Source organism: Artemia franciscana, chromosome 10 (genome assembly GCF_032884065.1).
Source record: "Artemia franciscana chromosome 10, ASM3288406v1, whole genome shotgun sequence".
Lineage (NCBI taxonomy): Eukaryota > Metazoa > Arthropoda > Branchiopoda > Anostraca > Artemiidae > Artemia > Artemia franciscana.
The window spans coordinates 21,467,029-21,482,799 of record NC_088872.1 but is presented as its reverse complement, the minus strand read 5'-3'; the positions used below and the strand labels follow the sequence as shown (position 1 = coordinate 21,482,799).

Below are 15,771 nucleotides of genomic sequence, written 5' to 3'. Positions count from 1 at the left end.
AGAACAATTTCCAGTCCTGTCTCACCTTTTTCAGCTCACTTATTTCGGCTGCGTTGCGGCAGATACTATCCAAAAACAGCTTGCGAGCAACAGGATTATCGAGAGACTTTGGCATTTTAAGAACAATGGCATAGGATGGCGGGGGATTGACCGTTACAGGGTTGGCGGGGCCTGGGATATTACTCGCCGAAGGGCAGCAGAGGCTCTGTACTTTAGCCGTAAACATGAAGTTCTCAAATTCTAGATATAAATCATTTACCTTGTGGGTTAACGTAGCTCTTGCCTTACCAGGAATTGTGGGGAATTCGTCCGGTTCGTATATAACAAACTTCGGCAGGGCCACTGAATTCTTATCACAGTAGTCTAGAACTTTCAAAATGTCTGCAAATGTATTAGCAATCAGTTTATCAGTTTTCTTCGCTTCGCTCACCAAATCGTTAGCGAAACAATCGCAACCAGTTTTGGTAATATCAGCATTTGTATTTCCTTTTGGTTTGACCTGCACGGCAAAATATAGTTTAGCGTTATGTACTAGTGTATTCGGCTGCATCCCATGAAATGAATCCAGTTCACATGCAGTTCCTGACTCAATGTCAGCTAATCCATTAATTAGCAAAACAATCAAATCCAATCTTTTTTGCACAATTTCACAGCAAACACAGGTAGATTGGTATTTGTACGAGTGATGTAGTTAATGCGATTCAATCTTTACAATTTTTTAATATTTTATCGTGCTAATTTGAAAAAAATAATCCGTCTAATTTAGCTTATGTTCACGCTTCAAGAGCAAGGTAATATCCAGAAAAATGTTGTTTTTTGTTCGTCCGCACTGAATGAAAGCTAGTTGAACACTATAGACAGAATCTGGCACAGCATGGTATTGGAGAGTTTCCAGGTCTGGTCGCTGAGCCTAGGCAACTGGATCCGGCCACAGCGCACCCTAGCAGCCAGACGGTGTTACTGACTATTGATCTATAACACGCATGAGGTTGATACATAATAGTTTAGGGGATATTTTTCTTCAAGATTAGTTTTTCTTCAAGATGTATCCCCTCAGTGTTTTTTCTAGGCGTTAATCAAGTGGAAAACCCTCAGATGTAAAAAAAAATGAATTTTCATAGAGAGAGGAGGGGTAACCTAGTAAACTATCTAACAAGACAAAAAATTTTTCATTTCGGGGGTCTCCATTTTCTTCTTCAGTTTATTTTGAAAACTACATTTAAAGCGCGGAAAAGTTCACTTTAGCTTGAAACAGCGAGTTCTACTTTTACTGGCAAAAATAATCAAAAGCCGCTAAGACTCCCACGACATTTTTTATCCCACTACTTACTGCAGTCAAACATGGTGATAGTGTTATTTTTTAATAGTTTTGTTAGAATTACACACGTCTATTGTTTTTTGTTTCGTTTTCTGCTAAGGGTAATCATATCCAACTACTGGCCATAGAATTTTGGGCGGTGGTACTTCGAGTTGAAATAGCGGGTTCTCTTCTAATGTCAAAAATAATACAAATTCAGCTGGGCATTGCTATTTTTTATCACTAGTACCTAATGTAGCCCAACATTGTGTCAATATTGTTATTATTTTTATATGTTTTTTGTTTGTTTGTAATACGCAATTTTATTTATTTTTTGGTTTTGTTTCGTTTTCAACTAAGGGTGATCATATCAAACTAGTGGTCCTAGCACTTCGGTAGGGTTTATATCAAGTTGAAACAGCAAGTTCTATTTCTATTACCAAAAATAATCTGAAAAAAAATCCTGACAGGCTACCATAACTGTTTTTCATTCCCACTACCTTTTGCAACTAGAAATAGCGTCAATGCCATTATTGTTTTAATTCACTTTTCTTTGTATTAACCAAGTTTATTGTTATTGTCTTGTTTTGTTTCGTTTTCTGCATATCATCTACTGGCGATAGAATTTTCGGTGGGGTTACTTCGAATTGAAACAGCGATTTCTCTTCTAATTTCTCTGCGATTTCTACTTCGAACCTGCCAAAAATAATAAGAAATTCAGCTGGGCTACCATTGCCATGTCTTATCAGCAGTAGCTATTGCAGCCCAACATGGCGTAAATGATGTTATTGTTTTTGTATATTTTTGTTTGTTGGTATTACGCACTTATAGATTTTTTTTCTACTAAGGGTAGTCATATCAAATCGATGGTCTTAGCATTTTGGGAGGGTTTATATCGAATTGAAACAGCAAGTTCTATTTCTACTACCAAAAATAATCTGACAAAAAAATCCTAACAGGCTACCATCACTATTTTTCATCCCCACTACCTATTACAGCTATAAATGGCGTCATTGCCATTACTGTTTTAGTTTTTTTTTTCTTTGTATTGTCCACGTTTATTGTTATTTTTTTTCGTTTTCTACTAAGGATAATCATATCCAACTGCTGACTGTAGAATTTTGGGAGGGACTACTTCGAGTTGAAACACAGAGTTTTACTTCTACTGCCAAATATACTAGAAACCAGCTAGGCTGCCATTGCAATTTTTAGTACCTATTACAGCCAAACATGGTTTCAATGTTATTACTGTTCTATATTTTTATTTTTTGTATTATGCAGGTTTATTTTTTTTGTTTTGTTTCTTTTTCTGCTAGGGGTAATTATATCAAACTAGTAGTCATAGCATTTTGGGAGTGGCTAAATCGAGTTGAAATACTAAGTTCTACTTCTACCACCAAAAATAATCAAAATCTAGCGTTGCTACGATCGTCATTTTTCATCCCAAGTACGTAATGCAGCCAAACATGGCGTCAATGTTATTATTCTTTTTTTGTGTTTTTTACGCATTGTTATTTATTTTTTAGTTTTGTTTCGTTTTCAGCTGAGGGCAACCACATCAAATCGGTGGTCCTAGCATTTTTGGAGCAGTTATATCGAGTTCAAACAGCAAGTTCTACTCCTACTACCAAAAATAATAGGAAACCAGATAGGCTACCATTGCCGTTTTTTTTTTATCCCAAATACCAATTAAGCTAAGCATAGCATCAATGCCATTATTGTTTTTTTTTCTTTGTATTGACCACGTTTATTGTTTTTGTCTCGTTTTGTTTCATTTTCTGCTTAGGGTAATCAAATCCAACTACTGGCCATAGGATTTTAAGAGGGGTTACTTCGAGTTGAAACAGCAAGCTCTACTTCTACTGCAAAAAAAAACAGCTAAGAAATCAGCTAGGCTACCATCGCCATTTTTCATCCCCAGTACCTATTGCAGCCAAATATGCTGTCAATGTTAATACTGTTTTTGTTATTTCATTTTTTTTTACGCACGTTTTTTTTCTGCTAAGGGTCATCATATCAAACTAGTAGTCCTATCATTTCCAGAGGGTTTACACTAAGTTGATACAGTAAGTTCTACTTCTACTGCCGAAAACCATCAAAACCAGCTAGGCTATCATCGCCATTTTTCATCCCCACTACGTATTACAGGCAAACATAGCGTCAATGCTATTATTGTTTTTGTTTATTTTTCTTTGTATTGACCACGTTTATTGTTAATGTCTTATTTTATTTCGTTTTATGCTAATGATTGCCATATCCAAGTACTGGCCATAAAATTTTGGGAGGGTTTACTTTGAGTTGAAACAGCGAATTCTACTTTTACTCCCAAAAGTAATCAAAAACCAGCTAGGCCCTCAATTTTTCACCCTAGTTACTATAGCAGCCAAACATGGCTTCAATGCTATTACCTTTTTTTATTAGTTTTGTTTTGTATTGTGACGTCAAGAAACTAAACATTGTTGGATAATAATTTTGCCCGGAGTAGCCAGGCTTCCATGATGCCTTAAAGGTTAACATAAGAGGCAAGAAACAAAACATTGTGGGATATTGATTTTGCTTGGTACATCCTGGCATCAATATTGACTTAAAGGTTGTGACGAGAGGCAGAAAACAAAACAATGTGGGATATTGATTTTGACGGGAATTTCATTCACAAGAAAAAGCAAATGAAAGAAATGGAAAAAAATCCTGAAAATGGAAGGAATAGGAAATACAGATAAATTAACAGCGTGTGATGACCATTAAGTCATAATTTTTATTTTATTACTAACGTAAGAACTAATTCAAATGTTTTGTAGGAATATTCCATTGAGAAAAGGATGAAATCATTGGATGTGACAAAAAAAGATGAGTTGTCATCCATGGACCATGAAAATTGTTGGCACGGGGCACTCTCTTTCCCGTCCGGCTCCTGGTCATATAGTCCTTCTCACCTCATGGATCACTACATTCCAGGACAATCCCAATCAATTTCGATACCCTGTGGCGTTTAGCGATCCGTGGAAGTATTGGCTGGCCCATGGTACTCTGTTGCATCGATTTTGCCCAAAATCCTATTCAAAACAAAAGGAGTACAAAAAAACTGGAAAACAGATAAATATACGAAAAACGTAGGAAACACCGTAATAAATACTGTAAAACAGAACATGAGAAATGAAAGGAGTAAGGAAAAAACGTAGGAATAAAAGATAAGCACACAAAAAACACATGGAGTTCAGAAAAATGATAGCTGGAAAACAGGTAAGTATATGAAAAGCGTAAGGGACTCAGAAATAAAACCTGGAAAATAGAATATTAAAAATAGAAGGAATACAAAAAAATACGCAGTAATGAAAATTAATTAAACACAAAACACATCGTGTACAGAGAGCAAAAAAACAAAACAGATAACTATACAATAACGCAAGAAATACCGAAACAATGCAGAAAAACAGACAAGTATATGAGAAACTGATGGAAACAGAAGCAAACATAGGAATGAAAAGTAAGTATGCAAAAAAACACATGGAGTACAAAAAAAGGATTGAGAAACAGAAAAGTACATGAAAAACGCTAGAAATACAGAAAAAACTCAGAAAAACAGACAAGTATATAAAAACAGATAGAATACAGAAAAAAACGCAGGGCAGCCCATAAGGCTTTTCACGACCTGTAGCACTCTTTGGCTGGCCCATGGTACCTTGTGGCACATATTTTCATTCCTAAGGCTATTCGGCCATTTTCTTTCTATAATTGTGCTTTAAATCCATTGATTTATGTTATCACAAGCTAATTATATTTTTGATAAAAATTGCTCTTTAATTCCATTGCTTTGCTTTTCCGCAAGCCAACCCCCAATGATACTCCATGGTAATTGCCGGCTTATGGCACTTTGTTACTAGCCCATGTTGTATTCTGGTACCCATTATCATTCCTGAGGAATTTTGTGACATTTTCTCGATAGAAATGAGGCTTTAACTCCAATGGTTTATTTTAGCAAGCCATCCCCTCATGATACTCCGATGCAGTTTACGCTCCCTGGCATTACGTCACTTGTCGGCTGCAACGTTTGGAACTTTTCACGGAGACTCCCCTTATAACGGGCACTAGGCCTTTGTGATTGTATGGCACATATTTCAAATGGAGAGACAAACAGACGGCCAGAAACACACAGGCACACAGAGAGATAGAGTTAGAGAGACACAGAGAAAGAAACAGAGACAAATAGTAAGACACACAGGCACAAAGAGAGAGAGAGAGAGAGAGAGAGAGAGAGAGAGAGAGAGAGAGAGAGAGAGAGAGAGAGAGAGAGACAGAGAGAGAGGGAAAAAAGACACAAACACACAGATATAGACACAGAAAAAGAAAAATAGACGGTCAGAAACAAAGGCAAACAGGGAAAAAGAGACAGAAACAGACATAAACACACAGAAACTGATAAAGAGACAGAAATACAAATGGTTGGACACACAGGCACATAGAGACAGAGAGAGAGAGAGAAAAAGAAAAGGAAAGAAAAAACACACGAACATAAGAAGACAGACACAGAGAGAGACGAAGAGACGGTTAGATATACAGGCAGACAGAAAAAAGAGACAAAACAGACAAAAATACACAAACATATACAGAAAAAGAAAATCGGACAGTCAGACACTATGGCTCATAGAGAGGGAGAAACAGATAGAGAGTGTGAGAGAGAAAGAGAGAGAGAGAAAAAAAGAGAAAAAACGCATGCAAAATTACATAGACAGACATACAGGCACAGGGTGAGAGAGAGAGAGAGAGAGAGAGACAGAGAGAGAGAGAAAGAAAGAGAGAGAGAGAGAAAGAGAGAGAGAATGCAACATACAAAAAACCATAGAGACAGAAATAAAGCAAGAAAAACAGATGGTGAGACACAGGGGCACCCAGAGTGAAAGGAAAAGCGCAAACAAACATATTGAGAAAGACCGAGACCGACAAAAAGAAGGTCAGCCATCCAGACAAACATAAACACAGAAAGAAAAAGAGAGAGAGAGAGAGGGGGGAGAGAGGAGAGAGAGAGAAGAGATAGAGAGAGAGAAGAGAGAGAGAGAGAGAGAGAGAGAGAGAGAGAGAGAGAGGGGGGGGGGAGAGAAATAGAGCAGGATAGAGGCAGAAACACGTACTGAGAGAGCTAGAAAGGGAGAGAGAGAGAGCGAAAGGGAGAAATACATACAGAGAGAGACACAAAGATAGACAAAAAACGGTCACACATACAGGCACAGAGAGAGAGAGACAGAGAGTCAGAAACACGCACAGACACACAGAGACAAACACAAGAGTGGAAAACAGACGGTTAAACACACAAGCACTAGAGAGGAAGAGACAGAAACACACACAAATACACTGAGACTGACACAGAGACAGACAAACAGATGACCAGACACAAACAGAGAGAGAAAGAGAGACAGAAACACACACAAACACATAGAGACACACACACACACACACACACATACACATACACACACACACACACACACACACACACACACACACACACACACACACACACACACACACACACACACACACACACACACACACACACACACACACACATAATTTTACGGAGGATCGTATCACAGACTGATTGGAGACTGATAAATCTTTCCTCGTCCTCTTTAATCTTTGACATATCACTTTACCTTTTGGCTGTCGGGAATTAAGCATTCATTTCGTTTTTGACAGTTTTCGAAAAATAGTCAAAAGGAAATGTTTAGGTCCTATCTTTTACTTGGCTTGGGACTTGACGTTCCTAGTAACCCGAGTATGTTGAGAGCAAGTCACGTCATGTTTCTTCTTTAGAACTTTTTAATCACCAGTAAGCTGCAGGATCAGATCGGAGCGACTTAAATCCATCTCATATCACCAGTTAAAGGCTTTTCGGACATAGTGTCAGGTACCACATTTTGAAAGACTGTTAATGATGAGGGTAGAGCATATTTCGAATTCTTTGGACTTGTACTTTTTGGAAGGTATATGTTAATAATAGTCTGATTTGGAATTTGTATAGATTGCTGAAGCCTCCAGTACCATCCTGGGAATTTGCTTTTGAACTAGGCTATTAATGCCCTCAGATGGTCTGTCGTGGTTGAGAGAGCATTTGTCTGGCGATAACAAAGCTGATGTGGGAGTTGAAAAATTCAAGAAGTTGGCTTTGATATTGAATCGTAAAATGTTTCTGCAATCACAATACGTCTCAATTCCCCAATAAAATCTTCAATCATATGGTGCTTATTAAGGACATCACTATCTATATTGTAGGAAATGACGCATACTCTATGGTTACACTTATATACAAAGGTTTACTGATTTTGAGGACTTATTGCGAAATAGTAAGTGTGAGACGACAAATGTCAATTAAACAGCATTTCAGATTTGTACATTGTTGACTATGGAAATCTTTACGATTAATTTCTTTGGTCTATGTCTAAAAAATCATTCAAATGTTGCATAACAACTAGAGGGGGGGGGGGGTTCTAAACCATTTCTATGTTTAAAAATTAAAGAAAAGTAATTTTAGGTTTCAAAAAATAATCATTTACTCTTTGAAATAAGCTTAGTAAAAGTAAAACAACATTTCATTCATCAACAAAATTGATTTCAGGTGATATTCAAGAAGAAGCAAAATGATTATGGAGTTATTTTAGAGTATGAGTTTAGAATCACAAGGTATTGAAAACTGAATATTTGTGTCTCAGATGCTTCTACAAAACGCTAATAAAACGAAAAGTAAGTAATTGAGTGTATATCTTTTTACTAATTTTATCTCGAATGTTTTATTTTATGTTTTAATATTATCGCCTTCTTCTTACAGTTATAGTATAAACGACGACCTGTTAGCAGGCTAAAATTAACTATTTCTAGAAAACAATATACTTTTTTTACAGAATATTTTTTTTTGCAGAGTATGCTGGCTTCTGGAGTAGCTGCTGGAGCTGTTGCTGCTGCTGTCTATGCAGGTTCAAAGCTATTGAGTACCGAAAATGTTCCAGAGAGTGAAACTAAGGTAAGAAATGAATCGGAGTGCTTCCATAGAGTATTTTAAAATTTTCTTTCTTATTATTTTAAAATATTCTACCCAAAATTTAAGTCACTTATTTCAAATAACAAAACTCATTTAAAAGATCTTACAATATACCTTGGTCATAGAACTTTTGTAGGATTTAAAAATATAATTCTATGTAGTGTTGGTTTCACTCAAAACATGATTTGTCACATTAAATCAAGTTTAAATTAAGGGTAAAGAAGTATGAACACTTTGTGCTTACAGCGAAAATAATGTAACAATTTTTAACACTACAGAGAGTAATGATTCAGCTATTGAAGCACCAAAACAAAATACGAAAAAATTAAGAAAGCAAACCGACAAAACGTTAACTTTTGAAGCTTGTGCCATACTTAGACAAAATCCACTTGACACACCATAGGCTCCATCTTTATGCGTTTTTTCTTTACAAATATACAAATTTATTTCGTTTTGAATTTAATTTAGGGCCCTTAAACAGACATTTAAAATAACATTTGTCTCTTATTAAGAAATTGTCACCAGAATTTTTGAAACTATCTTGATACTGGACAGCCTTCCCCTACGATTTTAAATTTCTTGGTGTATCCAATGTTGTCTCCCAAATTAGTGGAATTCCCCAATAAAACCTATTGTTTGATAAAAAGGAATATATACTGAGCCCTGTTCAAATTGACCTATTTGTCTTTGGACCGTAATTCACAACTTTTTGAATTTGAAATAGCCTATTCCACATTTTAAAAATATCATGATGAAATGATTCTGGATTTCTTGAATACTTCTGACATTAGCATTGTTAGAACTTAACCCTGCACTCAGACTGCTCATTTGCAGATGATTACGCAGAAAGCATTACGCTAGTTTTGCTAAGTCAATTTGAAACCAACTGGAAATAGCCCCCAGAGGCAGTGTTTTATTGGATCTTGGATTATAATACCAATCAAATAGTTGAAGTTTTCAAAAGGGATCCAAACATATACTATATCATCTTTAAGGACATCTTCAAGCATCATCATCTTCAAACAATGTCCTATCGTCTTCCATGACTAGTGGAGGCATATCCTACAACTCTGCAACTTACTCACCTCGAAGTTAAAAATCTGGATTGCATTTCTACAATAGAGTGTAGTTATACTTTTATTGTATTTCTTTGCATATTCAATGAGACTTCGTTTATTCATACCATGAAATTAATATCTAAATCCACATATTTTTTTAAGTATTTGCGGTCGTATTCAACTTTGTATCGCCCCTTTCTTTAATTGCTATACGAGGATTGGTCAGATTTTAATTATAGTAGCCATTATCATTACAATTATGTCGTTGAAACCCCATTCTCATGTTATTTAAAGGATTAAAACGTGATCTATTCATCTCGAAACAGAAATCAAATCAAAGTCGATACCAATTTCTAGCATGTAAACTAAATTCCTCTGTGTCTGTTTTTACAATTAAACCTGAATAGGTGGTGTCGGATTGTTCACGTTATTATAATGAGAATTGGAACATCTTTAACTTCTATTATGTAGATTGCAAATGTGTCTATCACAGGTTCAAAAATCTTCAATGTGAAATGCATATTCTAAAAGCAACACATGCATTCCACAATGCATGCCACAATGTATATTTGTCATTATATCTTTTTGCAATAGAGAAGTTGCCACATGACCAGATTCTTAAAAGTTACAAACATCGAAGGTATGAATGGAATTCTTTATGAGAAAACTACTGGGAAGAAAGGAAGAACTACTGATGCCGTATTGGAAAATAATTTTCTTCACTGTTATTCACACGGAAGTTTAATTAAAATTGCCTCAAAGCGTTATTACACACACATGGGTCATACCCAATGTTATAGTTTACCTTTATGTTATAGTACACCTGATTGTTACATGATAGGGATTGTTTGTTTACTTATGCAAATTTTTTCTTCCAGGTTTCTTTGGCTGTTGCGTAAAATGACTTGTTAAAGCTGAAGGTTTGGGGGAAGTCCTGGTTGTAAAATGAATTATTCATGGTCCAATAATTACATGTGAAGGGGACATAATCTCATTTGACTTCTTTTGGTTCCAAAGACCTTTCTAATCAAAGCAAAAAGTTTTCCCGTTAGTTTATTTCATCAAGACTTGTTTTGGTTCGAAAAAGCGTCATGGATATAAGTGGCCAAATAGATTTTCCAATAGCCAGGCGTATGGGTGCACCAGGAAATTCAAACGACCATGTATATTATGTATGTTTTTGCAGTGGCTGTTGTAAATTTTTGCAGATTTATATGTTTAAAGGTCAAGCAGGATTTGAGGGTTAACAACACTTGTTTTGATTCTAAAAAGTCTTGTAATGCTGCAACAGCCCTATTCCTTTTGCACTTGGAGCTAAAGGCATTTTTGCTCAAGAAGTTTTTCTTCAAGACATTTTTGAAGACGATTCAAGATGTTTTATTCTTCGAGGCGTTTCTAAACGTTTTCTAAGTATTTTTTTTTACGTGTTTTTCGAAAAAATTTCTTCAAGAGATTTTCTATGTTTTTTTCCTCAAGACGTGTTTCAAAATGTTCTTTTAAATTTCATTAGTGGTAAATACCGGTGTATGAAACCTAGGCGTATTTTGTGGCTTCTAGAAATCTCAGATTTTATCGTATTTCAGCTGCGGTTAGTGCTGCTCTGCACAACTTAGGTTTTATCATGTTACCTATAAAAATTTCAGATTTCTTAAAACATAGACTTGATAAAATTTAAATTTTAAAAAAGCAATAAGATGAATCTAGGTTGCATAGAACAGCATTAACCAGTGCTGAAATATGAAAATATTCAAGATTTAAAAAAGCGTAAAGATAAATCTAGGTTGTATAAAACAGCACTAAGCACAATTGAAATTAAAAAAAATCTGAAAATCGAAAACTTAACAGGATGAACTTAGGTCACATATATCAGCATTATCTACTGGGAAAATTTTTAAAAAATCAACAAATTAAAAAGATAAACCTGTGTTTCATAGAGCAGTATTAGCCACAGCAGAAATATGATATATATGAATCTTAAAAAACGATTGCTGAAATTACCTAGAACCTATATAAAAGTATGTTTCATAGACCAACATTATCTACTGCTGAAATTTGATAACATAACAAGATAAAACCTAGGTTGCATTGAGCAGTACTAACCAGAGGGGAAATTTGACAGAGTCTTAGTATTTTGAGACCAGCACAATAAACCTAGGTTTGATAGATGAGCATTAACTACTTCTGAAATTTGAAAAAAATTGAAAATTTTTAAAAGCAACAAGATATAATCTAGATTGCAGAGAGCAGCACTAACGACAGCTGAAATTTGAAAAATGACTAGCATTGAAATATTACAAAAATCTGAAAATTGAAAAAGTTGCAAGATAAATTTAGGTTGCATGAACATGCATTAACCACTGCTGAAATTCTATAAAATCTAAAATTTTAAAAAGGCAACAATATAAACCAAGTTTTCATAGAACAGCATTAATCACCGCTGGATCTTGAAAAAGTGACAAGGTAAACCTAGGTTGCAAAAAAAAGCATTAACCACAGCTCAAATTTGAAAAAAAGTCTGAAATTTGAAAAAGAAACATATACTGAAATTAAAAAAAAAAAATTAAAAAAAGCAACAACATAGACCAGGTTGACATTGACCAGCAGTAGCCAAAGCTGAGACTTGCAAAATTCGAAATGAAAAAAAAACCTAGGTTTCGTGGATCAGTATTCAACACTCCTGAAATTTGAAAAAAAGTTTACATTTAAAAATGCAACAAGATAAACCTAGGTTGCATAGACCATTAGTAACTACAGCTGAAATTGCAAATCCGCTGAAATTTTAAAAAGCAAAAGGGGAATATAGGTTGCATCAAGTATTGCAGAAATTCGAAATAAAATCTAGAATTTGAAAAAGCAATAAGATAAACCTAGGTTTGATAGAACAGTATTAACCACTGCTGAAATGTGAAAAAGTAATAACTTAATCTAAGATTACATAGAGCAGAATTAACAGCTGCTGAATTATGAGAAAATCTGATATTTAAAAATCAACATGATAAAATCGGTTTATTAAACCAACACTAACCAAAGTTGAAAAATGATAAAATCTGAAATTTGAAAAAGTAACAAGATGAACTTGGGTGGCATAAAGCAGTATTATCCACTGCAGAAATTTAAAAAATAATCGGAAATTAAAAAAGCAACAAGAGGGACTTAGGTTGTATAGACCAACATCAACCGCTGCTTAAATTAAAAAAAACAACAAGATAAACCTATGCTGTTTAGACCAGCAATAACCTCTGGTGAAATTTGAAAAAGTAAGAAGATAAACCTAGGTTTCATACACCAGTAGTAGCCACTGCTGCAATTTGTAAAATTCTAAATTTGAAGAAAAAAAACACTTCTGATGTTTGGAAAATTCTGATACTTGAAAAAGTGCAAGGTAAATCTTGGTTGTATAGAACAACATTAATAACTGCTGAAATTTAAAAAAAAATATGAAATCTAAAAAAGTAACAAAATAAACCTAGGTTGCAAAGATCAGCGCCAACCACAGCTGAAACTTGCATTACCAAAAATTATAAAAAAGCAACAAGATGAACCTAGGTTGCATAAACCAGCAATATCCACTACTAAAATATGAAATATTCTAAAATTCTAAAAAGCCAAAAATAAGTCCAGGTCACATAAACCAGCACTAACCACAGTTGAAAAATGATATAATCTGAAGTTTTTTAAATACAACAAGGCTAAGTTAGGCTAATAGACAAGTATTAACCATTGCATAAATTAAAAAAAAATCAATCAGGAAATTAAAAAAGCAATAAGATAGACCTAGGCTGCATAGACCAGTATTAATAACTGCTTAAATTTGAAAAAGCAGCAAGACAAAACTAGGTTGCTGAGACCAGAATTAGCCACTGCTGCAATTTGAAAAATTCTAAATTTGAAGAAAAAAACACTTCTGAAATTCAAAAAAATCCGATAGTTGAAAAAGTAACAAGATAAATGTTGGTCGCACCAGCCACAGCTGAAACATAGAAAAGTTTTCAATTTTAAAAAGTAACAAGATGAACCTAGGTTCCATAGACCAGCAATTGCCACTACTGAAATATGAAACTATCTGACATTTTAAAAAGCCAAAAACTAAATCCGGGTTTTTTCGCATAAGCCAGCACTAACCAGAGCTGAAACTTACGAAAATCTCAAATTTTAAAAAGCAACAACATGAACCTAGGTTCCATAGACCAGTAATTGCCACTACTGAAACATGAAACAATCTAACATTTTAAAAAGCCAAAAATAAAATCTAGGTTTTTTCGCATAAATCAGCACTAACCAAAGCGGAAACTTACGAAAATCTGAAATTTTGAAAAGCAACGAGATGAACCTAGGTTCCATAGACCAGCAATTGCCACTACTGAAATATGAAACAATCTAACATTTTAAAAAGCCTAAAACAAAATCCAGGTTTTTTCGTATAAACAAGCACTAACCACAGCTGAAAAATGACGAAATCTTAAATTTGAAAAATCAACAGAGTTAACCTGAGTTGTATAGACTAGCATCAACCACTGCATAAATTAAAAAAAGTCAGGAATTAAAAAAGTAATAAGACAGACCTAGGCTGCATAGACCAATATTAATCACTGTTTAAATATGAAAATGCAATAAAATAAATGTAGTTTGCAGAGACCAGCATCAGCCACAGCTGAAATTTGAAAAATCTGATACTTAAAAAAGTGCAGATAATAAAAAACACTGCTAACATTCAAAAAATCTGATACTTGAAAAAGTAACAGGATAAATCTAGGTTGCATAGACCAGCATCAACCACTGCTGAAATTTGAAAATATAAAATTTGAAAAAACAACAATACGATAAATTTAGTTTTCATAGACAAGCATTAACCACTGCTGCAACTTGGAAAAAGCTAAAATTTAAAAAAAGCAACAAGACGAACCTAAGTTTTATAGACTGTCATTAACCGCTACTGAAATATAAAAAAAAATAAAGAAAGAAGATAAAACCATGTTATATTAGCCAGCACTAACCATAGCTGAAATTTGAAAAGCTTTGTGATTTGAAAAAAAAGAAAACAGATGAACCTATGTAACACGGACTTGTATTAACCACTCCATAAATTTGCAAGAAAAAAGTGGAATTTGAAAAAGCGACAGAGCATACCTAGGTTGCATAGACAATCTGTATCCCACTGCTGAAAGTTGAAAAAGCAACAAGATAAATTTAAGTTCCATAGACTAGCATTAACCACTACTGAAGTTTGAAAAGCCAAAGAAGGTAGGAGGCAAAAGCAAACAACTCAGCTGAAATATGATATCAAAAATTTTTAAAAGCAACAAGACAAAGCTGGGTTTGACAGGCAAGCACAGACCACAACTGAAATTTAAAAAAATCTGAAACTCTCAAAAACAACAAGATAAACTAAGGTTGCACGGAGCAAAACTGACTACAGCTGAAATATCATAAAATCTGAAATTTTAAAAGGTAACAAAATATACCTAGGCTGCATAAACCACTATTAACCACAGTTGAAAATTGAGAAATCATAAATTTTAAGAAGCATCATGATAAACTTAGGTTACATGGACCAGCATTAACTATTGTTGATATTTGAAAAAATTCAAATGTGAAAAAGCAAAAGATAAAAAACCTAGGTTGCATAGAGCGGCAATAACTATTGCTAAAATTAGGAAGTTTCAAAAAGGAACAAGATAAACTTAAGTTGCATAGACCAGCATTTATAAGAAATTGAGATTTTTTAAAGCAACAAAATAAACCTAAGTTGCACAAAGCAACACTATTCAAGGCTGAAAAATGATAAAATCTGAAATTTTTAAATAAAACAAGACAAGCATAAGTTTCATAGACCAGCATTAACCACTAATGAAATTTAAAAAACATCTTGAAAAATGTCTTAGAAAAATGTTTTGAAAAAAAATGTCTTAAAGAAATTGTTTTTGAAAAATGTCCTTAAAAAAAAATCATGAAAAACGGTTTCAAATATCTTCAATTTGAATTTTCCGGCGCAATAATGCTCACTTAACTGCTGATTACCTTCAATATGTAACACCGGCTAGACTGTATACTAAGAAATGCAAAAGCCATCTGGTCGCCTGATTGCGGGAAAATATACCTAGCCGCTTCTATCCAAGATCCTTTTGGGAGCCAAAACAAGTTTTTCTTAAGCCATTTAAGGGGAAAACTTTTGTAGTTGGATTAGAAAGGTTATTGGAACCGAAAAAAGTCATGTGAGATTATGTCATCTTCACATATATATATTCGACCATCAATTTTTTTACAACTGGGACTTCCCCGCGAGCCTTGAACAAGTCATATTACGGAACAACCAAAGAAATGTCGAAGAAAACATTTGCGTAAGTAAACAAACAGTTCATTTTTGTCAGATGTATTATATCATGTAG

At 34.3% G+C, this 15,771-nt stretch overlaps 1 protein-coding gene across 1 annotated transcript in view; it reads left to right on the top strand.

Annotated features, from left to right (window-relative positions):
• LOC136031907 (uncharacterized) overlaps positions 1-15,771 on the top strand; it is a 57,353-nt gene that overhangs the window by 19,985 nt on the left and 21,597 nt on the right. Inside the window, exon 3 of the mRNA XM_065711902.1 lies at positions 8,208-8,309. Within this exon, the coding sequence (XP_065567974.1) occupies positions 8,208-8,309 (102 nt within the window). The remainder of the gene's footprint in view (positions 1-8,207; positions 8,310-15,771) is intronic.